At 38.8% G+C, this 25,859-nt stretch overlaps 1 protein-coding gene across 9 annotated transcripts in view; it reads right to left on the bottom strand.

The window, feature by feature from the left end:
- RABGAP1L (RAB GTPase activating protein 1 like) overlaps positions 1–25,859 on the bottom strand; it is a 254,532-nt gene that overhangs the window by 57,578 nt on the left and 171,095 nt on the right. For 8 of the 9 annotated variants that reach the window (XM_072866788.1, XM_072866792.1, XM_072866789.1 and 5 more), the window contains one exon: positions 8,905–9,033. In XM_072866788.1, coding sequence (XP_072722889.1) covers positions 8,905–9,033 — 129 coding nt within the window. Of the gene's footprint in view, positions 1–8,904; positions 9,034–16,751; positions 17,219–25,859 lie in introns of those variants that run through there. The other variant, XM_072866797.1, reaches the window with a different exon arrangement.

Consider the following 25,859-nt stretch of genomic DNA (forward strand, 5'->3'; position numbering starts at 1 on the left):
TAAAGTCATATTCCTTCCCAGTTGATAAAAGTTAACCATATACCTGATTTCATTTACAATGCCAACTCAGAGCGAATGAAAAAGTAAACAAACAAACAAACAAACCAAAACCAAAACAACTGAAGAGTTTTACTAATGCTTAAACACCATGAAAATATAACCTCACTACCAGGCAACATGTCTGCTCACTGGAAAGCCAGATATGAAGCATTCAAATAAATAAGTATTTCATGGCTGAAGCCGATTTTTAAAATGCATGACACTTTCTATGTTGTTAACACTTATTACCAAGATGACAATAATATTAAACGTCCAATTCCACTGTAGGCACTTTAATCTGATTTTCAGGTGCCAGTTCATTATGCTGTACTATACCACAAAGCCAAGCAGAAAGAAGGAAGCTGAAGCCGAAAACAGAGCAGGCATTAAAAAACATGACCCTCCTTACGACGACAATAGGATCCTGCACTTTGGAGATAAAGGCGCAGACATAGTAAGTGGAATTGATCATTGGCTTTTAATAAGAAATCACATACAGGCACAGCAGGGTTTTCTATAGATCTAAACACAATTCTTTTCAATTTGGTTTGGCCTTTTCTTGAGAGGTTGATAAACGAGCAATTTTTTTCCTGTCCTTTATATTGGAAGATTAATTAGATACATCACTGGCAGAACCAAAGGAATAAAAGGCTTGTGCAGTTTCAGGGCCTTTCTGCAGTTATCTCCTTTGCTTTTCTGTTGCATTTGTGTTGTCTTACCACCTCTCACAACAGCAAAAACCCCCGAGTATCTAGATAAATACAAATATAAACATATAAACACAAAGAGAGAGAATGCACTAGAGATGAGAGAGACCAAGTGAGCTATTTTTACCCCCTTCCATTGAAACTCACATGAATCAATATATAATTCCCTGTTAAACCATGCCTGCAAAAAATTGCTTCCAGATAAAACAGCAACAGAGGTGTGAATAAAGTAATTCACCCACATCAGTAAGGTGTGAGCTTCAAAACACTGATTTGAATTCAAAACATTTAAATAGCAACATTATTAAAGTAAATCTGTTTTAAAACTACACGAAGAACAATTCCAAAGTAAGAAAAAGCTTAGCAGAGCTCCTGCTACCTTGACCTTTTCTTTTTGATTCCGCTAGTAAAGCTATTCTCCATGAGCCATACAAGGGTCCTGGTGCAAGCCACAACTGTGGGTATGCCCAGGAGGGATCAATAACCTTGTCAGTACAGTGACAGGTGACAAAAATGTGTGTGTTTGCTTTGCATTGAAAAAGGCACATTTTTCTCCCCGAGGCCATTTGCTTCTCTCACCTAAGGTGCTGAGTGCAGCAACCCTGTAACACTGCTGGGTCTGCTGGGGAACCTTATTTCGTCCAAAGAGGGGAGAGATTTATATGGTTAGGGAGAAGTTTCTCTTAGAAGAACTTCAATATACGAGGTCCTTCCTGCCACTGGTGATGATGGAAGATGAGAAAAGGAGTCACTGTAATTCCTGAGCCACGTAAAAGAAGATATCATTACAGATGCTGCCCCATAAACAGAAAAATCTTCCCTGCAGGTTCCTTTACTCAGTTCCTGTATAGCCCATCCCATGAGTTCCCCTCACCTTCACTAGGCATGAGGGGTGAAAACCCACAGTTAACTTTCCAGTATCTCTCCACCTACCTGTCTGCTACACTCAACTTCATGGCATTTCCAGATCTGCAATGTAACACATTTTGAATGTTAGCTCTGCTCATTTTCCAAATATCACAGGACAGTCACAGAGAAATGGGCACAAATCCCTGAATGCACTTGAAAAGTGTCAAACCAGGGAATTTTCATATGGAAAAAATCTCCCAATGAGACTTACTTTCTTCCATTCTACAACTCAACTAACTAGTCAGGTGTAAGAATAGAGGTGATAGGCTTCCTAAATTAAAATCAAAGGACATTACAATTTCTTTAGGACATACACAGATCTCTACAAGAGAAACTGCATTATGAGATGCAAAAGGCAACTGAGGCAGCTTTAGCAAGTATGCAGAATGTGTTAGTTGTTTTAATAAAATAGCATCATTAAGCTTAACCCTCATTAATCTAGAATAGGCTCTTTCTTCATTCGTTTATGAAACTGGGCTTCCAGAGACATAGAAAAACCTCTGAAATCCCTTGTAAAGAGAGAAAAATTAGAAAAAAAGGCACCCCCCCCCTTAAAAGCATGAGTACAAAAAGCATTGGTAATCATTCTATGAAGTAGGAAATTAGGGTAATTCCTTATTCTAGAGACATAATATGCAGCCTGCTCTGGTCAGGTAGAAAATTATCATTCCGGAACCCATTTTTACAACTGTCATTGTTACTGACTACTCTAGGAGAAACATGCCCCTCCCTCTGTAAAGGCCATTGCAAAATGAAAGGTATGGTCACTATAGATTAGAAAACTAACAGGAAACAAAGGAGGACAATCCCCCATTCATTAACTCTAAATTTTCATCTTTTATTAAATTTCATTAATCCTTACATTAGCATCTCCTACTCGGAGAATTAATGTCTTTCTCCTGTTTGACTCTTCCCGAGCTGGGAAATGTGTGCAATATTGGGCTCTATCTGCCCTAAGAGTCTCAGTAGATGTCTTCATAGGTTCAGTCTCTTCCATCTGAATATACCTTGTACTCTGCAAATGTTGGCTATAATCCATCAGCCAGGTATTAATGGGACCCTAACTTTGCATATATGCATGTAACATGCATATGACAAAAACAACAGGAAGTTTCTTAGGCCATATTATTTCATGGTATGAATTAGTTCAAAACATTCCTAAACCATGGAATACTACCCAACAATCACCTGCTGGAAATACTAATGTTATTTCTAATTCCACTGACTTAGTTCACAGTGATTTCCTTAGTGGTAAACGATCAAAATTCAGACCTGGTGAGTAATCACCATGGATAGTCCTTAAGTGAATAAGACATTCTCTACCACATTTTATACACAAGTTTCAATTAATAGGAGCTTTTTCCTTTGTATTTGCAGAGCTGTTCTTATGGGAGAGATTGATGCTAATTATTTTTGTTTTAAAAACAGGATGATAAAACTATTTCCAATGCAGCACCTTCAAAATCCAAGGGCTAGGTTCTGAACTCATGAGTTAAAAGTTGTGAAATTAAGGAGAGAAAACACCAAATATTTTTTCATTTGCCTTCTCTAGAACCATGTCAGATAAAGCTCAAGGAAAAAAAAAAAAAAAGAAGCAAGGAGAGGTGGATTATTATTACATGTTAAACTCCTGTTTTGTTTTGCAGTAATACAGGAACAAAATAAAAAGAAACACTGGAAAAGATACAGCCAGACTATGAAACCTGGCCACACCATGATTCTGTTTTCACATTTCTATGCCTCAATAATTAGTTTAGAAACCTAAAGAAAATACTTCCTGGCACTTACTGTGTGATACTTAGTCTAAAAGCATCTGGTGTTTAGTCTACAAATACTAATACAGAAGTGAGAAGCAGCTGAAAGACACACAGTGCCCCATTCATACAGCAGAAGAAAACATGTTTAAGGGTCTTGTTTGGTTTTTGCTGCATTCAGACAAGTTTTGCTGCATTCAACAAGACAGACAACTACTCTTCATATAACCTCTGCATTCCTTGGGACCTCTTCTAGTGATGATTGATTATCAAGACTATAATTTCCTATTTGAGCATGTCAACTCCTGTAATTATTAGCTCCTGTTTATAAATAAATACCATGATTATAATATCTAATTATAGAATCATGGAATAGTTGAGGTTGGAAGGGACCTCTGGAGAACATCTTGTCTAAACCACCCCCTCGAAGCAGGGTTACCTACAGCAGGTTGCTCAGGGACAGACACGTTTTGAATATCTCCACAGATGGAGACTCCACAACCTCCTTGGGCAACCTGTTCCTGTGTCTGATCACCCCTGAAGTTAATAAATAAATAAATAGCTTTTAAATAAATAAATTATTTTATTTCATCTTGTGCCCACTGCCTCTTGTCTGTTCACCGGACGCCATTGAGAAAAGCATGGCTCCCTAATCTTAAGTTCCTCCCACCAGGTATTTATCTACATTGGTAACATCCCCCCTGAGCCTTCTCTTCTCCAGACTGAACAGACCCAGCTCTCTCAGCCTTTCCTCACAGGAGAGATGCTCCAGTTCCTTAATCATCTTCATGGCCCTTCACCAGACTCTCACTATTGTAGCTATGTCTCTCTTGTCCTGGGGAGACCAGGCCTGGACATAGTACTCCCGATATGTCTCACCAGTGCTGAGTAGAGGAGAAGGATCACTTCCTTGACCTGCTGGCAACACTCCTCCCAGTGCAGCCCAGGATACCACTGGCCTTCTTTGCAGCAAGGGCTCACTTCTGGCTCATGTTCAACTTGGTGTCCACCAGGACCCCCACGTCCTTTTCTACCATGCTGCTTTCCAGCCAGCTGGCCCCTAGCAGGTACTGGTGTATGGGGTTGTTCCTCCCAAGTGCACGACCTTGCAATTCCCTTTGTTGAGCTTCACAAAATTCTTGCCGGCCCATTTCTCCAGCTTGTTGAGGTCCCTCTGGATGGCAGCACACCCATCCGGTCTATCAGCCACCCCTCCCAGCGTCCTGTCATCTGAAAACTTGCTGAAGGTGCTCTCTGCTCCATCAGTCAGGTCATTAATGAAAAGGCTAAGGACTATTGGTCAGAATGTCAACCGCTGAGGTACAACACTAATGACTGGACTCCAACTGGACATCCTGCTGCTGATCACAACCCTTTGAACCTAGCAATTCAGCCAGATTTCAATCCACCTCACTGTCCACTTACCTAGTCCATACTTCATCAATTTGTCTAGAAGGATGTTATGGGAGACAATGTCTATTCTTGCTGTCCTGGAGATAAACAACAACCTCAGCTCTCCCCTCCATCCACCAAGGCAGTCATCTCATCATTGAAGGCTATCAGGTTGGTTAAGCATGATTTACCCTTCATAAAACCATGTTGATTACTCCTGGTCAGCTGTTTCTTTATGAGCCGATTTTTTTTTCTGCCTATCACATAGTTAATGTGCCATCTCCAGTCAGTGGTTACGTTCCTGTGATTCAGATTTGGCTCTCTAAGGACATTCTAGTTGGCAAAAGTGAGAAAAGTTGATCCAAATAAATAGAAACTGTGGATGTGAAGTCAGTTCAATCCTTGTGTGTTTTAATTTAATGTGGGACATCGAGTTAACAGAGTCAAGGCATCACATGATCACTCAGCAGGATGCGTAACAGAAATGCTAAGATCAGTCTGAAAGAAGTATGAATGGAAGCATCACGCAAAAGCACTACAAGAAACAATACAGAGAATGGGTTATGAGAATGGCGTGTATTGATAAGCAAGGACACGAGTGACAGCAGTCAAACTGGCAAACAATGAGAAATGTCTTGCTACATCTAGATCAGAAGGCCAGCACTCTGGTGAGGCCGTACTAGAGACGACCAGCCAGTCGGAGACCCGCAGGAAAGCTACTGCACATCACCTCTGCCAACAGGAAAACAGGCTGGAAGCCACAAACCCACCCGCAATGAGGAAACAGAGACAAAGGACAGTAATGACAGGCTGAAGTAAGCAAGCTTCTGAGGGAAAGATCACACCATGAGAACTGTTTGACTCCTAAAGAGTACAAAAACTTTGTCTAAAAGCCAGTCTATTGTCATTAATCAAGAGAAACCCAAGAGACATAATGAGGACTTTATAGCCACTGCCTCTCATCCTCATCGCACACAAGTGATCCTGGCCAGACAGAAGCCTTGGTGTTGGTGAGCACATGGTTATCAGTATGAGTGGCATCTATGACAGAAGGAGTGCAAGTGAGTGAAAACAGATTCATTTAAAGTAATTACCGCCCTCCCCTCCAATAAGATCCTGCACTATGTTTCCTCACATTAAGTTCTTGAAGTCTTCCACATTTTTACTGTTTTAAATACACCACCTTAGGTTCAGAGTTTTCCCTTTTTAGATTAACTTTCCTAACAATGCCATTAATCCTGATAACAACCTTAACTAACAGGCTTTGAGCTGCAGAACACTCCTCTCCATGGGCTTAGTTGTTCCTAGCTTAACTATCAAAAGACTGTTCAGGACACAGTTTAGATCCCCTCTGATCTTATACCTGAATGAGGAATGAGTCATATGCTGTGACAGATGCACTTGACCTCTTAACCAAACTAGCAGTAGTTTGGTACAGGCTTCAAAGGAGGTAAAGGTCTGAGCTGTGGCTGGGCCAAAAACTCCTCTCGTTCCAATCTGTTCTCTGAGAATCCACAAAGAAGCCAAGTGGCACAGTGAGCATCGATGCATATGAGTTTGGAACACCAATCATGCGACTGACACATGAATAGCGGGGGGCTTTTCCAAGACTCATTTATCAAGGAACAAAGAAAGTTGTGGGTACAAGGAGTCTCATGCATACCTTTTCCATTGCCTGACATTTGACTATGAGACAACCACTTTATCCCATAAATATGACAGCCTAAGTGAGCCTTTTTTGAGCTCTCCTTACTAGGCAGCATGACTGCACGGTGGTGATCTCCCCTTGAGCTGGGACACCTCTCAAGGTTGTTCCTCAAGGCAGAGACCTTTTTCCAACAGCAGATCTTTGGTAAGCGACCAATATTGCACATAACCTTGTAGTATGGTAACTTTGATTTTGTCTTGGTAACTTTGATCGCATGCTGAATTGATAAATTTTGCATATATGATCCCTTAGACATAAACCGTTATCCAAGTCTGAGACTAAGACTGGACCTAGCCGCACCTAAGCTCCATCAGGAGTTTAGAAAGGAAGGGGGTCTACTCTGAACCTCATGACTCAACGGGAGGGTCCTCCATACCCTTTTGTATCCCCGGTCTCTCTGTGAATCATTCTAACTCTGGTCTAACCCAATTTTCCTTTGTATGTTTCTTCCATGCAGTAATTAATAGAGTGAACCTTGCCATTGAACTTTGTTAAGTCACACTTTTACAACATCATATTAAAACCACTTTTGCTAATACCTTTGACAGTGATTTTTAAGCGATCTAAATCACTCATTCGTGACACATGCCCAGTGAGTTAGCAGAACCCAGCTCCCAACTATACTCCTTACAAGGGTGGGGTGTTACTAACACAGCAGAAGGTAACTTAAATCTTCTACTTTTTCCTATCCCTGATAACCCCAGTTCTCAGCCCTGAATTCTCCCTCCATTCCAATTATTCCTACTAGTCCTCATGTACTTCTGTAACACACAGGAGAGTGCCTTGACTCCATGTCTGCTGTACTCCTCTGAGCTTTTCTCTTATGGGCCAGAATCTAGAACATGCAAAATCCTGCATAGGCAGTGGATTCACTGTCAAATCCTTCAGCCGCCTTCCCATTCACGTCGACAAACAGTTCAGAATTTTATACTCTGCTTTTGAAAGGCCCCATGTGCTGACCTCATATGAGGCACTATGCACTGATGATCTGCCTTAAACGCATTGCAAAATAGTTTCCCAGCAAAACACATCATATAGATACATACCCAATATAAATCGAAAAATTAGTGAAAAATATCATCATGTGGCACACAATGTATTACACAAGAAAATGAGAAAGGTAGGCCCAAGAAAATTGACAAATACCTCTTCCAAAAAGTACTACGAGGACTTCTATTTTAACCTCTTATCAGAAAAATACACACTGAGTAAACAATATAGTTTTATTGTACTTGGTAAGTCCTTAAACTGCTTATTTTCAAGAACTGACCAAAGGACCAAACAAAAGTCAAACTGTAGTCTTTTACTCCTAAATACTCTTTCGGTAGCAGAGCTAAAATCTCAAGTCCAACTTTAATAAAACCTTTGCACAGATCTTCTTTTTTCTGGATGGAATAAACATTAGTACAGCAAGCCCCACTCTTTCACAAGATCAGAGTTTTAACCGGTATGGAAAAAGCCCTTGCTTAATAAATGATGAAATTAAGCAGCACAAAATTAGATTAATAAATATATTGAGAGAGATATAAAAAAGGTGGAGTGTTAGAGGAGCATTCTTTCTGATGGGATGTTCTCAGCCCATCATTGGGCCACACCAAACACACATTTCCCATCAGTACTCCCACTCCAAGAAATAACAAAAGCACTTTTTTTTCAAGATCAAATGTTAAGCCCATCCATAGCTATACATACTGCAACAAAGAAGTCCCAGAAAAGCTAGCACACTTTTCAAATGACAGCTTTATTAACCTCTGTGGCCATTTTTAACAGAAGATTTCCATCCTCAAAAACTTACAGTCAGGCTCCTCTAACTTGCCATCATTCATTACAAGCCCAACACTTCTGCTCCAGATGCTCACAGAAGCCTACCTTTTGACAGCATGGTCTTGGATAGGATAGAATATAAAAAGATATTCTATCTTGGTAAGCTTGATATACAAACAAAACTAAGTTTCTACCCCAATACAATTGTATTATACAGCAGCACTCAGCAAATAAATAGCTTCTGGGCAAAACAAATAGTATCAGACCTTTGATTGCATGATTATCATACATTTGATTATTGGTTTAGTGTTTATACAGTGTCACTGTTTATAAATCAATTAATGAATTAGCAAGTTCTGATAATTCAGTTTGTTCAATCATGCATCAGTTTTCTATTTTAATTACTAGCTTGTACCAAAGCAAACAAAGAAGGAAAAGCTCAGAGCTTTACTTTCTTTAAATATAAAAAGTGTGCACATGTGTGTGTGTATAAATATACAAACATATAAAAAGTAATAAACTAATGATTTCATTACTTTACTTTCCACGCACTACTGCCATTCTTAACATTGCACCTTACTTTTCCTGTAAAAACCCCAGGTGAATGAGAAGAAATGAAGACGATCCTTACCTTAATGTTGCAAGCTTGTTCCATCAGTCTTCTGGCGTTCTCTTCAGCTCTGTACCTCTTGGGCAACTGAACCCTGAAGAATTTTAAAGCTCCTTCAAAATCAGCTTGTAGAAGGTCCTCTTTTGAGGTCTGCAATTAAACACAGGGAACTACAGTAAACACTGAGAACATGCAGTCATGCTCTTTTACTGGATTTGTCATTTACTGAATGTACTCCAAACCACCAATATTCACATTAGCTCAAAAAGATCCTCCTTGAAATCAGCTCTCTAACCCCTACCTCATAAAACAAAACAGAGGCTAAAGCACATCCAAGGAATCCCAGGCAGAGCAGCGCAATCAGAGGACTGTAACATATTAATGTATTTTATCCTTCTATACCTGCAGGGTAAGAAAGGGATTCTGGCTCAGCCTGTCAAGATGTCACTCAGTGAGGAGAAAAAAAAAACCCAACAAAACAAGCAAACAACAAAAACCTAGGAGAATTTATAATATTTTCTAGAGAGCTTGTGCATTAGACCATTGCTGATTCTCATAATGCTGCCCTAAAAAAGACAATGTATATATAGATATATATATATATGGTTGCAGACATGAACAGCAGAAGCAGAAATGCATATGACTCATAAGAGGCATCAGCAAGTCAATGTGCAGAAGTCTGTGACACAATTTCTCAAAGAACAGTGTGCCAGAAAATGTTTTACATGCTTATTTCTATAGCTCTCATAATACAGTACCTCTCAGTGTGGTATCAAGCCTAACAGGTCAGAAAATGTTAAACATTCAACATTAACCCAGTTCTGCTACTAATGGAGTAATATGATTCACAGGGACAAATGTATTCATCTTCAGATATACTAAGAAGTACGCCAAGAGATTTAGCAGATACGAAATACCAAGCCTTGGGATAGTTCCTTTAAAAGGTTCTCAGAAACTGTGTGTCCAGACAAGACATTTAGGACATCATCTCAAAAATGTGAATTTCAAGATCTTTAACCCAGAAAGAGTGAACAAAAATGTGTCAATGTAGAGACTAGTATCATGGAGACCAGCACTGTGTATCATAGTATTATTACTACAAATACCTCAGGAGCAGCACAGGTACCTTTGGTTAAGGTTAATTGCTGAATTAATTGCTCAAGTACCACCAACAACATTTTCACATGTGCATACTCTGCTTTCTCATGAGTAATGCCCTTTGTTATTTTTTGCCTTGTTATACGCAGTAGGTATATTACATACACATAGTTTCAAATTTTGATTCTTAACTGATTGTCATCTACTCAAAATCCTTTGCTGTCTCCAATTTCAGATGTCTTTCCAGAAAACACACTTCAGCCAAACAAGAGATTTGGCTCTACACAGGGAGAACTGGGAGAAACTGTGCAGCCTTTGACATGCAAGAGGTGAGGCTCGATGATACTATTATTTCTCTTGGGTGTTAAATTCATTTTAAATAAGTAAAAATAAATGTAATTCTCACTACAATGCAGAGAAAAAATTACTTTTATTTACAAATCCTCCCTACACACCCTGCAAACCAGCATCACTAGTTCCTTTACATGAAAATAATTAAAAGTATGTAGAAGTCCTTCTTAAAAGTACAAAAATACTGTTTCCCAAAGCAAACTGAACTTGAATATGGTACTGCAGATATTGGAAGCACTTAACAGTAATACCCAAACCTAGCTTGACATATTCCTCCACATTTCTGCTGAAAATCCTACAGCACCCTACCCACAGGGTCTATCAAAACTAGCAATTTACCCAAACTTCTACTTGGTGGGGGGAAGGGAGAAGGGTTTTTGAGGGGATTTTAAATTATGTACCAAACTGTGAAGAGCAACAGAAGTTAAGGGGGTATTTTCATGGTTATCCAGCATCTCTGATAGCGGAGAGCATGATCTGACACCAGAGGTGTGCCACCCCAACACTGATAATCATCACTGCTGTGTCCAATCTTTCACCTGGGGAACTGGCATAGCAGTATCTCCTTTGATGTCCTCAATCAAGAGTCTATAAGGACAAAATCTACATTGTGCATGTTTACCTATCAACCTGTGTCTTTCTGGAGATTATTATACTGTATACCCTAATGGGCACTGTTGTAGTAGGTTTTGCTACATCAAAGGAAAAAGTGTGAGAAAACTCCAAATACAACTCAAGTAGCTTCAGCGTATCCGTTTTCCCAAGACTGCAGCGTTTTTAAGGCAGACAACTTTCTGTCATCAAAAACCCAGAGTTCTCCCAAGATCTGTTTGATCCTCCCTTCGTTCACAGCCAAGGAAGCTGCTGGGTCATCACTGAGTCACATTGGGTCATCACCACTGAGAAAAGTTGCCTTCAGGATGCTCATGAGAAATGTTCAGCTTTACAAACTATCACATCTGATTCTGTCCACAAAAATTTGGCAGAAGGACTATTTGGCTGAGACTCAATCAGACAAGACCCATGTAGTGTTGACAGAAAGCTGGTGCAGTTGGGTATCTAATCAATCAGACCCACTCATGAATGCAGCTATGGCCAATGCTTTCGTTTCCTCTTCCTAATGTCATATTTCTCCTGGATGAGTTTTACTGAGGTTAGATATGATTTTGCCACACTTGAGACTAGATCACCATTTCATATCCACAACGGGCTATATTTAAGATTACCTGCAATTGTGGAACGTTTGTGGGAGCAGCCTGTCACACAGGCAGCAAACAGCATCACTGCCAAAGCCCGCGCTGGCAACCAAGCTGCTTCTGGGCAAAGTTCAGCTGGGCAATGTTGATTGGAAAAGCAGTAAATGGTTTGATAACCAGCTTACTTGAAAGTGATTTCTCTCCTTCCCTCTCAGTGATGCCAGCAGCTGTGATCACTATACAATTCAAATAGATTTCCCTATTACATTGCAAATTTGCCTTCTTTGGAGACAAGCTCTCCTGCATTTCCAGTCCCTTCCTCTTCCTCACGCTGTGGCAGCCTCTCCCATCCTCCTTGGAAACCCGGCCCCAAACACAACTCTGACCCCAGGTGTGAAGGGACACCAGCCAACCTGTAAAACCCATTTTGCTGCTGTACTTGGTTTTACACAGAAGGTGCTCAGATACTGCAGTGCTGAAAGACGGGGTAATCTCCAAGACAGGCTGACTGGTACGTGCTTCCAACAGAGTGGGAGGGTGTTTTCAATTAAGACTTCCGGACAGTTGTTCCCAGCACAAAACAAACACCAAGCACACTTTTTGCCAAAGTTTTAGCATTTTATTAGGAGCTGAGCTATCCTAATTTTAAACAAGTATTCTTCCTAGAGGTTCTGGCTACACATTTTTATTTTAACTTTGTATTTAATTTATTTTTCTTAAATTAACATAATGAACTGAGTGTTTTGGAATTTATTTTAGAAATCAGAGGAGAAAAAACCCTAAAAAAAAGTAATAATCAACAATTAAATTACCCTGCCAAACTTTAGAAAAGCAGATGCACCTACCCATTAGGTCCATAGCACTTCATATAAAAATAAATACAAAAACAGACAGAGGCAAATATGTCAGAAAAACAGTGATTACATGTAAAACATTTAAAGTCATGTTTAATTCTCCTAGGCTTCTGCTTGAATCACTGTTACAATAATATTTTAACAGCCCCCAAACAAATTACTCTCAAAAAAATGTAACTATTGAGAATTTTGAGGTCTCAACCCTGAAAAATCTTTAGTCAATGAAAATCCCATAAGAATAATGGTGAATCATGGAAATAAGAACTTATGTGACAGAGTTTGCTCAACTAAGATTATAGTAATGAAAAATTATAAACCATCACATTGTATGGTTTGATAAAATGAGTGGTAGAGCCTATACTGTTCAGCTCTTTCTACTTCGCTGAATATTTTAATTTCATTAAAATAACCTGTTGATCAAAAAATTAGTTTCACTATTAAAATCACAAGAAATCAAAGTAATATTTTGAGAGCAACATTAACTGGGTTGCGTAGTTGGTATATTTTCTGCAAACTAACCTCTTCAGGTACTGATTAAAAACAGGAAGCAACATAAAATCAGTGTGTGTGTGTGTATATATATATATATATGCAGTACCAGAAAAACTTAAAAAAAAGCAATGTTGGCATCCTAAGATTCACATTTCTTGACATTTTGTGATTTTAATCAATAAATCACAAAGACATCTCAGGAACCTTTTGGCAGCTGTTTCACAGGCAGAGATTTGTAAATTCATTGGTTTGCATCACTCAGCTTGTGGAACTCATGAACAACTTATTTCACTAAACCATCTGTAAGTTTAATGAACCAATAACTAAAGTTTGGCAGGTGTATTGCATTTTTGTGCACCCTGGGACTTCAGGGCATTTTTTATTATTCTAGATGTAATTTCCAAATAATCATATTTTTGGTTAAAATATATTTTTAAAACCAGGCAAAAGAGGAAACTCACTGAGAACTATAACCAAAAGTCTCAGCTTGCCTTTTAGGGTTTGACTAAATATGCCCTCAAATGTCCTTCCCACATCACTTAAGTATTTCAATATATTCGTAAAATTATCTTATATGGATTAGTTAAAACTAAGGGAAAGCCCTTTGCTAGAAGTACTAGCAAAGCTTTCAAATCTAAAGGTAAAGTTCTGGAAAACTGCAAATGTTCAAAAGACAGGAACGGAATTTGAGAGGCTTAAATGATCTTAATTTTGATTATTTTTTTTAAGTAAATAATGTTACTACTACTTTCCCCAAAATATTTAGGAAAATGTGATTAAGACAAAGGACAAAGCCTTGACTTTTTTCTTTAATTTAATTTCTCTGTCTTCAATTATTAATTCTACAGTCTCACTTATTACTGACTATATCAACTAGAACTCCTATTCCCACCTGGGAACTAATACATCAGAAGACATTTCGGACCAACCACACTACACTTCCTTAATTTAATCCTTCCTCTTTCATACAAACAGATAAAAATTACAAGTTTCTATAGAATTCTATGTATACAGTATATACGTTTAGAATTTCTATAGAATGTCAGTGAGCATAAACTGCCTTTTTTACACTTTAATGAACATGTGTCAGGAACAAGACCAAGTTAAAGGCTGAAAAGAATCTGGTCATACTCCACTATTTAATTTGCTACTGGTAAATTCAAAATGTTTACAAGTATCCTCAAACTAATTTTTCAGAACATAATATTTAATCTATAACACACACAGATGTGGTTTTAAGTTCTTTTAAGAAGATATGCAATGTAAAATCAAGGTATGTGAGCTATATTTTCTAACTTGATAGCTCCTCTTCCACTGATAGCAACAAGACTGCAGCGCTGCATGTTGCACGACTGTGCACTGTGCTGCCCTTAAACACGAGCCACAGATGTGACATCTGTTAAAGGACTCCAAGAGGATGAAGTTGACCTTCTGTGCTGCCAAGGAGAATGAGAGTGGATAAACTTGGGATCCAGGCCTGGGAAAGTTTGATGGGTAAAGCTATGCTGCTACAGTTACACTGGCATGCACTTCTAGCACAATACATCAAAAGACTCCTTTTACCGGCATCGCTTATGTCCATTTCTTTACTGTGAAAGCTATACTGTCAAACACATTTTTTCCTAAATAAAATCTGTGCTCTCTGTAAAACACTGTTTGGTACAAAAGCATTATGGAAAAAAAAAAGCTTTGGTTTTGTGCACAATGAGTTGGCATCCATAAATATGGCAATAATCTTGTGTACACCCAGTAGTATCCCTCTACTTAAAATTTCACCACTGCGTTTATATGTAGCTCCAGACTTAGAAAGGCAACGTTCATTCTGCCACATAAAATACTGATAAATGTGGATAAGCACAGACACAAAAACTACTAGCTCCATTCACCCACAGTCGTCCCAAAGGGGATAAACCCACACAGAATTAGTGCTGTTTCACTTGCCCATCATCGCAGTTAGCTGATGCAGGGAGTAGGTGATCTGAATTTTTGTAAGGCTGGCATAAAGGTTACAGATTATGTTTCTCACATAACACTACAATGGCATATATTCTGCCCATCCTAGGCATTTATTCCCAAAACCACAGCAGAGGGAGAAGGTTATGCACGTAAAAAAGAATCTAGTTCTTAATTTTATGAAACACCGAGGTTTTGAAGTATCTTCAGTTCTGATTAAAGTACAAATTCTTGGTCCTCGGAGATTTCTCATTTTTAAAAAATTATCAGAATCACAGTCTCTCCTCCTCTATGGAAGGGGTACATATCAAAAGGGATATATGTCAGAAGAGGTATATTTAGCTAATAAAACCTGACAGGAAATCACATTGACTCCACAAGTCAAGACTCTCTACTAACACAAGCATTATTTGTATTGTTTTGCCTTTCTTCCCCTCTTTTTTTCTTTTTGAATAAAAAATATTATGTCATTCAGCAAAGCTAAGCTGCCTGGGTGATGAAGTATGCTAAATTTCCTGGTATTCTCCATCTGGAGGGCCAGATACAAAGCCTGATTAAGTCAAGTGAAAAAGAGCTTAGCGGTTTTGTCTCTGCTTTCCTTAGAGCTCATCACAAAACAATTCAGAATGATTTGGCAGTCCTTGCCCAAGAGACCATCAGCAGGATGGGATGGATGAGTGTTTAGGTACACTTGGAGGTAAACTGGAATAACGCTTACACATACAACAGATTCAACCATACGTTATTAGCCACTATACTCAATTCTACAAGTGACTGTAGATATCCAAATTCATCTGCACTTTACTAGCAATCAGAGAGTTTGTGATTATTTTTATCTAACGTCTCACAGCGCAGGGACACACCGGTTCAACCACCCACTTTTTTTTTTTTTTAACACTGAACATTCTATAATACGCAGAGCACATTCACTTAAGTGAGTGTACTGCAGAACACGGAGATAGGCTTCAGTAGGACAACACAAATGCAAGTCAGGTCACTATATGTAACTCAGTACAGGACTGCACAGGGTATGGAAATAAAGGAAAGGCACCATCCCACTAGAAAATGGGATGGGATCAGTAAAGAACTGTCTTCACATGCATCACATAAAAATTACATTCTGGTGTACAAGGCCATCAACCAAGTGTACCTCTGAGCTGCAGCCAGGTTTAGTTACAGTACCCCAGAGCAGATCCAGCTAGCACTAGGTACTGACTTCTGGATTTGCCACTATTTTGTGGGTTTGAGTCTGCTTTGTACAGCAGTAGAAATTATAAAAGCGTACTTCTCTGTACTCTAACATGCCACACCAATTTCAGGCCATTTCACATACAGACATCATTTGCTATGACAGATAAAAACACATTTAACAATTTATTTCCCAGATAATTCTACACATGTATTTTAAACTTTTTTACTTGGTGTCAAGTGCCTTTTCAGAATCAAACACAGAAACAGTAGAAAGCCAAAAATATAGCTTGAATTTTTATGAATGCTTAAAACTAACCTTTGATGTCACAAGTATAAAATTTGAAATGCTGAGCATTAATGCACTTTCCATCAGTATCTAGAAGTAGACCAGGCATGCTGCTTATTTGGAATCATTACAGGACTGAGAACAAAAGCATTCATGGCTTTAGGAAAGATTTTTTTTTTTTTACAACGCAGCCCTGGTTGTGAACCCTTCAAGCTAGTTAAGGAGTAGCACTGATCCCCATTAGCAGGACTAGTTTCCAGCCCTCCTGAGCTAACATGAAAAAGAAAGACTCAGTGCTTAGGAGATGGATTATGAGAAGCCGAGAGGAAAAAATAAGAGACCTCTTACACCTCCATTCAGTGTCAAGAATCCTGAGGGGGGGAAGCAGGTTTGGGAGGGAAGATGGAAAATTTGCAATGAATTAATTTCAAGAAAATGTGATCTCACCGCAAGCAGTCGAGGCACAAATAGGCGATGCCCCATTCCCAGAAGTTCCAGCACCCGACATGCATACTCATTCACCAGCTTGCTTCTCTCGTCATGCATGTCCTGGGACTTTTTGACAGGTGGTGTGAGCTTGGCAGCTGGGGTTTTGCAAGGTACCCCTTCTTCCATGAGCAGTAAGTAGTAAGTATCCAGAGTGAGAAGAACAGGCTTTGAACCGTAATTTCAAAAAGTGCAAGATTAGGAGAGCCAGCCTCAGATCTTTGAAATGGGCTTGGATGGCTGCCTACAGCAACGCCCGTCAGTCTCTCAGAAAAACATCTTTGCTAAGAATCAAGGAAAAATATGATCCACTGTTCTGGCTCAGCCAAAGTCCAAAGCAGATTTGAAAAACAAGACAGAGAAAACATGGATCTAAAAATGTACCTAAAAAGCAGGAAAATGGCAGAAAATGAGTGCAGGAAAGCTCAGATCGGAGAAAAGCAATGGAGAGCTTTCAGGGCTCAGTGTCTGTGGTGTGTGTGCAAGCAGACAGCAGTAAGAGCAATAAAGCCAGGGCAGTTCTGAAGCTGCGAAGAGAAAAGGATGAGCTCATTGCAATCTCTGATTCGTGACAAGCGTGGCGGCTGCCGCTGCTGCCTCTCGCTGTGAATCAGTAATGAAGGGGTAGGCAAGGAGGGGGCTGGGAGGAGGAGGAGGGGGTGAATGAGCATGCAGAGAGCGTCTCGGGGGAGAATGCCGTAATAAGAAGCCAATAGTGAGCGGCTGGACAGCTGAGCTCCCCTCCCCATCTACCTTAAATCAATTCAGCTGTGAGGGGCTTTTGCTGTCGAATCCCAGGCTTACATTATCTGAACTGCATCCTCTAACATTCAGTGGTTAGGAAGAAACCAGCCTGCCAGCTGATATAATGACTTGTATTCGATCTGCTTCTGAATAATGCAAATACAGACTCAGTGCAACCTGGAGACAGGCAGGTAGGGCAGGAGACACTCATCCCTCCTGGGTGATGAATGGAAGAGGGGCAAGGACATCATGATGGACTGCTGGTGAGAAGAGAGAAGCAGGCAGCTTCTGAGGAGCTGAGAAGCCGTAGCCCATCTTTGCACAGCTTGTGAGGCACTGAATTAAATAATTTAAATAATGATAATTTCCAGCGCTGTGTTCTCAGGAGGCATTTCTAAATCTGGAGACTATGGGCAGGGAGGGAGTGATGTCAGCACACACATGTGAATTGATTCTAGAAATTAACTGCACATTTGTAAGGACAATGCTATGATGTTCACACCTTAAATTGCCTCGCATCACTCCTATGCAGGGAACAGGCCAGGTGCCTCTGCCATCTGGGTAAAGACAGCCTAGCAGTTATTACTCCATTTCATAGGTCTGTGTTTTAGAAAGCATGTTTTTATGCTGCTTCATTTTTGAATTGCCTAATTATAAAATGGGCTATGTAACAGAACAATACACTTTTCCGACTGGAACAGACAGTAATATCCCATACATACCTAACATACAGAAAGGTGGTAATTTAAAATATAGTGAGGAGCTCTACAGATCTAAAACATTAATTGCAAACACTTCTGCAAATGCATATTTAAGTTCTAAAAATCATTTGTCTAGCATGTCAAGAAAAAACATACTTAGTTAAAATACTAATGCAAAGTAAAAATCCATAGCATGGGGTCGCTGAATTGAAATAATAAACAAGTTCATGAGTAGTTAAAATATGAAAATAATTTTAATTTACCATGAACAAGCCTAGATAAGTCTTACAAAAAGCAGAGGAAAATTAGAACAATCAACTAATTGCATTCAGTGTGATACACCACCCATACTGGATGCCTTTCAAATACAAGTAAATTTCTTGGATGAGGATTTTTTTTTTTTAAAACAGGACATTACTACCAAAAATAGCCCCATCCACACAGGTCACCTTGGCTCATGAAGCAGGTGGGGAAATGGTTAAAGCAGAATCAGCAGAAGTCATAGGTCAAAGATGACAGATGATGACAATGAGGCCTCAACGATTTATCCTCTGGTGATATGGGATTTAAGTCAACTAAAGCACCTGCAAATTTTGTCCAGTATTGAACTGAATTTAATACAGGTCATCTTCTGAAAGCTGATTTAAGTATCTCAGGTTGTGAAACACTATTTTGCAGATGAAAATCTTCTGTATAGACTAGTCCACAGAGCAGGGTTCTGAAGAGGTGGAGGCTACAGCAATTCTGTCTAGGCTGAGATTAGGGGTATTTACTGAGGTCCTTTTCAAGAGAAGCTATGCACAACTCTCTTAAGAAAAAAAGAAACCATAACCAAGACATGTTTCATTCCAGTTTAAGATTATAGCGAAGATTGTCATGGGAACTCTCCTATACTTTCCAAACTCCCTCAGCATGCACTTCCAGAGATCCTGGTTTATTATCCAGTTTGTTATTATGTGTATATTTAAACAGCACAGGGCTGATCAGTTATCTATCACGGGTTAAATTTTCAGCTTACCAGACTGTATGTTTGTAGGGTGAAAGGGTTTAAAGGAAAGGAAGTAGCGTTTCGTACTTTTTCTGAAATTTTAAAGTGTTTCCATCTAATCTAAACACACGCTAGTAAATGTGATATTCTAGAAACATTAGGTTTATCTTCCACATGTGAATGAAAACATTGCTCAAAACATTAAAAAGGAAAAAATGAGAGCATTATACTGTGTGTATTGGGATGCAAGTTACAGAACTGATTAGAAGCACAGAGATGAATGGGTAGAGTCACTTGTGACTTGGGGGCAAAACAGGCAAGAGGACAGATAATTCAGAGCACGGTCCATGTAAAAAGCCTTAAATTCTTCCTTGCATAAATCAGACTTTAATAAGCTGATAGCTAACTCTCATCCTTATAGAAATTCAGGTTTCGTTCATGTTGGGTAAGGTCTGCACTTCTGAAAAATGGGAGTAAGTGATTATTAAATTAAGTCTTTAATTCTAGGAAGTTTAATAGGATCCCATAGTTAGAGGCTAAAACCAGATGAATTCAGGTACAGAAATAAGGTGCAAATTTTAAGGAATGAGGAAAATTAACTACAGGATTAGCTTCCCAAGAGATGTGGTCTACTACCATCATTATGATTTTTACATCAGGCCTAGATTTCTTGTTTCAAAAGAGGTCTCTCAAATCTGAAAAATTCCCAGGCTTGACAAAAAAACCCTTAATTATCAGCTGAAATCCAATGCTCTGTGTTTTTCAGGAACTCCTTTCACACAGCATAACAGTGAACCATCATTCAGATTTGCAGTTTGAGACTTTTTACACTCCCTATCGTTCTTAAATACTTCTACATCCTCATTGAACACTACATCTTATTTTTACCCGTCTGACCAGGAATTGCGATTTTTCCTTCATGTAGACTTCATTACTTTAATCCATGCCATTAGATTACTGTTCTGCATTCTTCAGAAGGGCCTGACTGAAGTCAACTTAAAAACTAAAAATGGCCCAAAAGGCAGTAACTTGCACACTAAAGTAGAATGTCATAGAGTAAACACATATTACTCATGCTTTGATTTCCATGTCATAGACTAGCTGGTCTTTAAGTAGAGTTAAATTCTGTTTCTGGCCTTCCTATCCATGAAATGTCTGTTTGCTCACATGGTACTGATGCAGTTAAGATCTGCTCAGACATACACAGCTGAGGTCCACTGAACTCAGAAGTGGCTAATGGCAAAATACTCTCTAAGCAAATAAAACCATATAGAATATAACTTGAAATTATCTATATTTTCTGAATTCTGTAGCAAGATACCAAGGATCTTGATGGGGAGTCCTTTATAAATCTCTGTACTTTAAAATATACCAAATTAGAAGAACATATGGAACACTATAGAACATAAATCTATATATACATGTATATACACACACATATATGTATATAAAAACTGAGAAAATATTTGGGAAAAGCTCATGGGACTCCAAGAAAAACTATGGGTTTCTATCTGTCATTTTATGACAGTCAAAGTGTGAGCTTTGTGCTTCTTGTACTGTTTTCTGTGGGGAAAAAAGTATGTGCCATCATTACTATTGCAGCTTCTATCTTTAATATTTTGCCAAGAGTGCACAAAGCCTTAGCACAAATGTGTTAGTTTTAGGTGTTCATACTGGTTTAGTTCCCAGATAACAGTGTTCTCACTTGCATGTTGAACAAGGCATGACAACCTGCTGTAAAAACTGGCAACCTGCCCACCTTGCATAATTTTAAAATTACGACCCCATGTGAGCACTATAGATTCCTTTCTCCCCCCCTGCTTCCTCTGCCTGCCCACTTTCTCCCTGTGCGAGCAGCCCAGCCTTCTGTGTCCTCCCTCTGCCCAGTCTTTCCTGAAAAAGTACCACTAGTCTTGCCTCCTATCCTGCGCTTTGTGTTGACAAGAATATCAAATTTTTATGATAATGGGCACAGTACTGAAAGGTCAGTACTGAGATAAACTAAACATTTTCATAATTGCTATATCAATTGCTAATTGATCAATGCTGATGTAGCATCTCTCTTTTCTATGTCAACTGTAAAAAAAAAAAAAGGAATTGGATTGCCTTTAACATTTTAGTGGCAAAAATTACTGACTTTGAAAAGCTAAACAGATTCTAAAACTGGAGGAACAAAAAAGAAAGTTCTCTTTCAAGTTCTTCCTATGAAAGGATAACACAAATTCTGCACCAGAACAGCTCTGAAAATCCATACGAATTACCTCATGCCCACAATAAGAGCTTCACCTCTTATCTTATCAGAAATTACTTTGTCCTTTCTGTTCTTCAGGTCTAATCACAACTGTGTAATATGGATTTAGTGAAGTTTACATCTTTATCATTATTATTGATCGTCCCCCTGTACTCAGCACTAGTGAGGCCACACCTCAAATACTGTGTTCAGTTTTGGGCCCCTCGCTACAAGAGAGACATTGAGGTGCTCGAGCATGTCCAGAGAAGGGCAACAAAGCTGGTGAAGGGTCTAGAGCACAAGTCTGATGAGGAGCAGCTGAGGGAACTGGGGTTGTTTAGCCTGGAGAAGCGGAGGCTGAGGGGAGACCTTATCACTCTCTACAGCTACCTGAAAGGAGGTCACAGAGAGGTGGGGGTCGGTCTCTTCTCCCAGGTAACAAGCGATAGGACGAGAGGAAATGGCCTCAAGTTGTGCCAGGGGAGGTTTAGACTGGATATTAGGAAATTTTACTTCACTGAAACAGTTGTCGAGCATTGGAACAGGCTGCCCAGGGAAGTGGTTGAGTCACTATCCCTAGAGGAATTTAAAAGACGTTTGGATGAGGTGCTTAAGGACATGGTATAGTGGTGGACTTGGTAGTGTTAGGTTTACGGTTGGACTCGATGATCTTAAAGGTCTTTTCCAACCTATATGATTCTGTGATTCTGTGAGAGAACATGATAAAACCATTTTTCATAGTAGATTCCACCAGTGATCTGTGCTGGAGTCTGTGCTGGTTGGACTATTCTTAAATGGCTTGGAAAAGAGCATGAATCGTGAGGTGACATTGTTCGCAAATGCTACTAAATTATTCAGGGTTTTAAAGACAGGGACTTACAGTAAAGAATTGCAGAAGGACCGTAAGAGACTGAATGACTGGGCAATAGTACGATAAATGAAAGTCAATGTAGATAAATGTAAATTGATGCATATGGGGAACAGTATCAATTTTACATACAAATAATAGACTCTGAGCTGACAATTGCTGCTCAGGAATGAATCTTGGAGTTACTGTGGACAGTTCTATGAAAGTATCAGCTCAGTGAACAGCAGAGGTCAACAAAATAAATCAAATGGTAGGAATTAATAGGAAAGGAATAGAGATCTAAACAAAGAATGCCGTTATTCTACAATATAACTCAATGATGTGTTTTCATCTTTGATATTATGCATTAGTCTGGTCCTCCCACCTCAAAAGGAGATAATAGAGACAGAAAAGTATTTATAGAGGGAATAAGGCTCATGGGAAGCTTCCAGATGAGGAGACAAAAAATAGACTAAGAATATTAAGCCTGGAAAATAGACAGTTGATGAGGGATATGTAGACTTATAAAATTATGAGTTATGTGGAGAAAGTGAAGAGGTACCAGCTGTCCAAAATGCCTTCCAACACAGGAACCAGTAACCTCACATGAAACTCATAGGTGACAGGTTCAAAGCAAACAAAATTATAATTAAGCTGAGAAAATCTCTGTGGCTACTAGTTTACATGTGTTCAAAATGTCACCAAACCCATGGAATAACAATCCATACAGAGTTATTAAACATGAGACACCACTTCTTTCTCAGAGAGTCTCCAAGACACAAATTGATAGAGAAAAAAAAAAAAAAAAGAATATTATTGCCCTGTTCTTGCAGTCTTTCCCATGTATCCACTGTTGGCAACAAGATACTGGGGTAGATAAGCCTACAAGTCTGATCTGGAATGACTATTTTTATAGTTTTATTTACTTCAATTACATACTTAAGAAAAAAATTTATATAGAATCACAAGATTTGCTAGGTACATGAGAGACATACAGTATATTTAAATAACAATAATTAATAATAACAAATAATAATATAAATCAGAACTATATGTAGTCCCAAAAACACCATCTTCCGTTTCCAACATCTAGAAATTATGAACAGACAATATAATGGGGAGGTGTCATTAATATATAAATCAGGGTTCAGTCCTGCTAAAGAAATGCAGTCCAACAAATTTCATGTTACTTTCTCTGCTTTCAGTCTTCTATTCCTTTAAAGAGAGAACACCTTTCCTCCCTCAAAATTCAAAATTTATGGTGAATATTCACCTAATAGAAATTGAACTGACTTTAGGTGTGAGGAGGAGATCAAATGGGCTAAGTAACTAGTCAGGACAGGATGGATTTTTAGCATGCAGATAAACGTGGACATTTAAAAATAGAAAATTGGTTATATTAGGGCTGGAAAATCAGTAGTCTGGAATTTGAATGATTCTGGATGTTTTCAGGTACAGATTTCTCTTTTTAAAGAGATAATCTCCAACAAGTCACCAAGTACTGCTTTTTGGGGTAGGGGGAGTGTGTCTGGGGGAGGAGTTCTTCAGCCCAGCAAAACCTACAGTTTAAGGACCTCCTCGATTTAGGAACTAGAAATATAAAAAGAGTTATCTGAGAGCCTCTTAAAAACTGATTTTCTTGTCCCCTGCCTAATGGAGAAGACCTTGAAAACAGAATAGTTGGTTCTGATCTCTAGCACCAAAGCGTTAGGATCCACTTCTGTATCAGAAGCTTCAGCTCTGATCCTGGGATCAGCTATGTGAAGAAGCTATAAAAAAATTGGTATAAATATAAAGGCCAACATCTCTTTTGCCTTAGATTCTAATGTGGACACTTCTGTTTTATCTTGGAAATAGCCTTTTGAAGATTTAATACACTTGCAGAGTGGACTATACCAGATCACCTAGAACCAAAACCACTTTAGGTTGGAAAGGAACCCTGTATGTCATTTCATCCAACCTCCAGCTTAAAGCAGTGCTACTTTAAAAATCAGTTGAGGCTCCTTAAGCCACTGCAAATGCAAAGTAAGAGCGTTTGTATGCAGAGAGAGAAAGAAATAGCTGTTTTATCTCTTGGATACAAGGCCTAAGCCCTGTTGCCTACACACTCAGTGCACTTTTCATGTGATACCTCTCAAAAAGTTACAATAACTGGCACAATTTCATCCCCAACTGAAAGACAATTCACGTTTTAATTATCTGCATTGATAATATGCAAGTTTTGCCTAAAATAAGCACCTGTCCCATCTTCATTGACATCCTCAGAAGTTTAGCTAGTAAGATTATACAAAATATCAGTATCTTATTTCAGTAAGATATGGAAGAATTCGGTTGTCCAACTTAACTATTCCTTTTATACTGCTTGTTTTCATCTGACTGATAAAACTTATTTCATTATTTGCTGCTACGACTTGAACCCTTTGGCTTTTTCCTTGTTTGTTTTCTTACAAGACTACAGTACTTTTTAAACACTAATGCCCCAGGCTAGATAGTGGCAAGTGATAATTTCAGAAGCAGACGTGTTGGGTGATAAAAGGGGGTGTAATCCTAAGGGATGTCACATTGGCCACTTTGGTTTACACTGCAAGCCACAGAGCTCCCTGCAGAAATAGGTATAACTTACCCATGAAGAGCAGGATCTAAGGTGCACAAAAATGGATGACTGCTCTGGCTATCTTTGAGTATGTCCACTTCTCATAAGCATAAATTTCTGAGCTATGCCTTTTAACACAGAAAAAAATTTCAGATCTGATTTTAAAGTTCTGGGTTGGTGCAAGTGGTAATTCAGGAGATAAATGATGGACAAAATCCGAGACAGGTTAGGTCAGATGTCTATCCAAAGAAGATAATGCCTTGAAAGTGAAAAAAGAAAACCTGCAATTCACTACATGTTCATTAAGAAGTGAAATGTGAATGTATGCAGAAGTACAGCATAATTTTATTCAAAATTTGTGCTCTTACAGAAGTCCACACCTAAGGTGGTGAAACAGTATTTGTGGAACTCTCTGGTTAGTCATAAATACTATTTCATACAAACATAAGAGAACAATACAATCCTCATAGTTATCAGATAAAGCAGATTTTTTAGAAATAAGGAAATACAACATTAATACAGAAAACATAGTGTGACCTCTCTTAAAGATCCAGTCATTCACCTCTAAAAAGATTAATACAGAATTGAGGAGATGCAAAGAGAACTACTAAGATGCTCTAGAGTTCAAGAACACTAAGAATATTGGTTTATTTAGTAAATAATATTAATAATATCTATAAATACTTCAAGGTGATAAACAGTGTGAGTGTTGCTGGAAGGGGACTATTTAAGATAAAGGACAATGCTGATGTAAGAGTAGATCAGTATAAAATGATCAGTAATAAATTTAAACCAGAATAAGGGAAATGGCCTTCCACCAGCAATATTGCTGCTGTTACTAGTTTATGAAATGGATGCCATGTCACATAATGGCATAATATAGCAGAGAAGCATTTCTTTGGCCCAGGAGGTCCTTTTCAGTCCAGATACAGAATGATATAAAGATAACAAATAACCCTCCTTATC

The sequence above is a fragment of the Ciconia boyciana genome, chromosome 7, assembly GCF_034638445.1.
Source record: "Ciconia boyciana chromosome 7, ASM3463844v1, whole genome shotgun sequence".
Classification (NCBI taxonomy): domain Eukaryota; kingdom Metazoa; phylum Chordata; class Aves; order Ciconiiformes; family Ciconiidae; genus Ciconia; species Ciconia boyciana.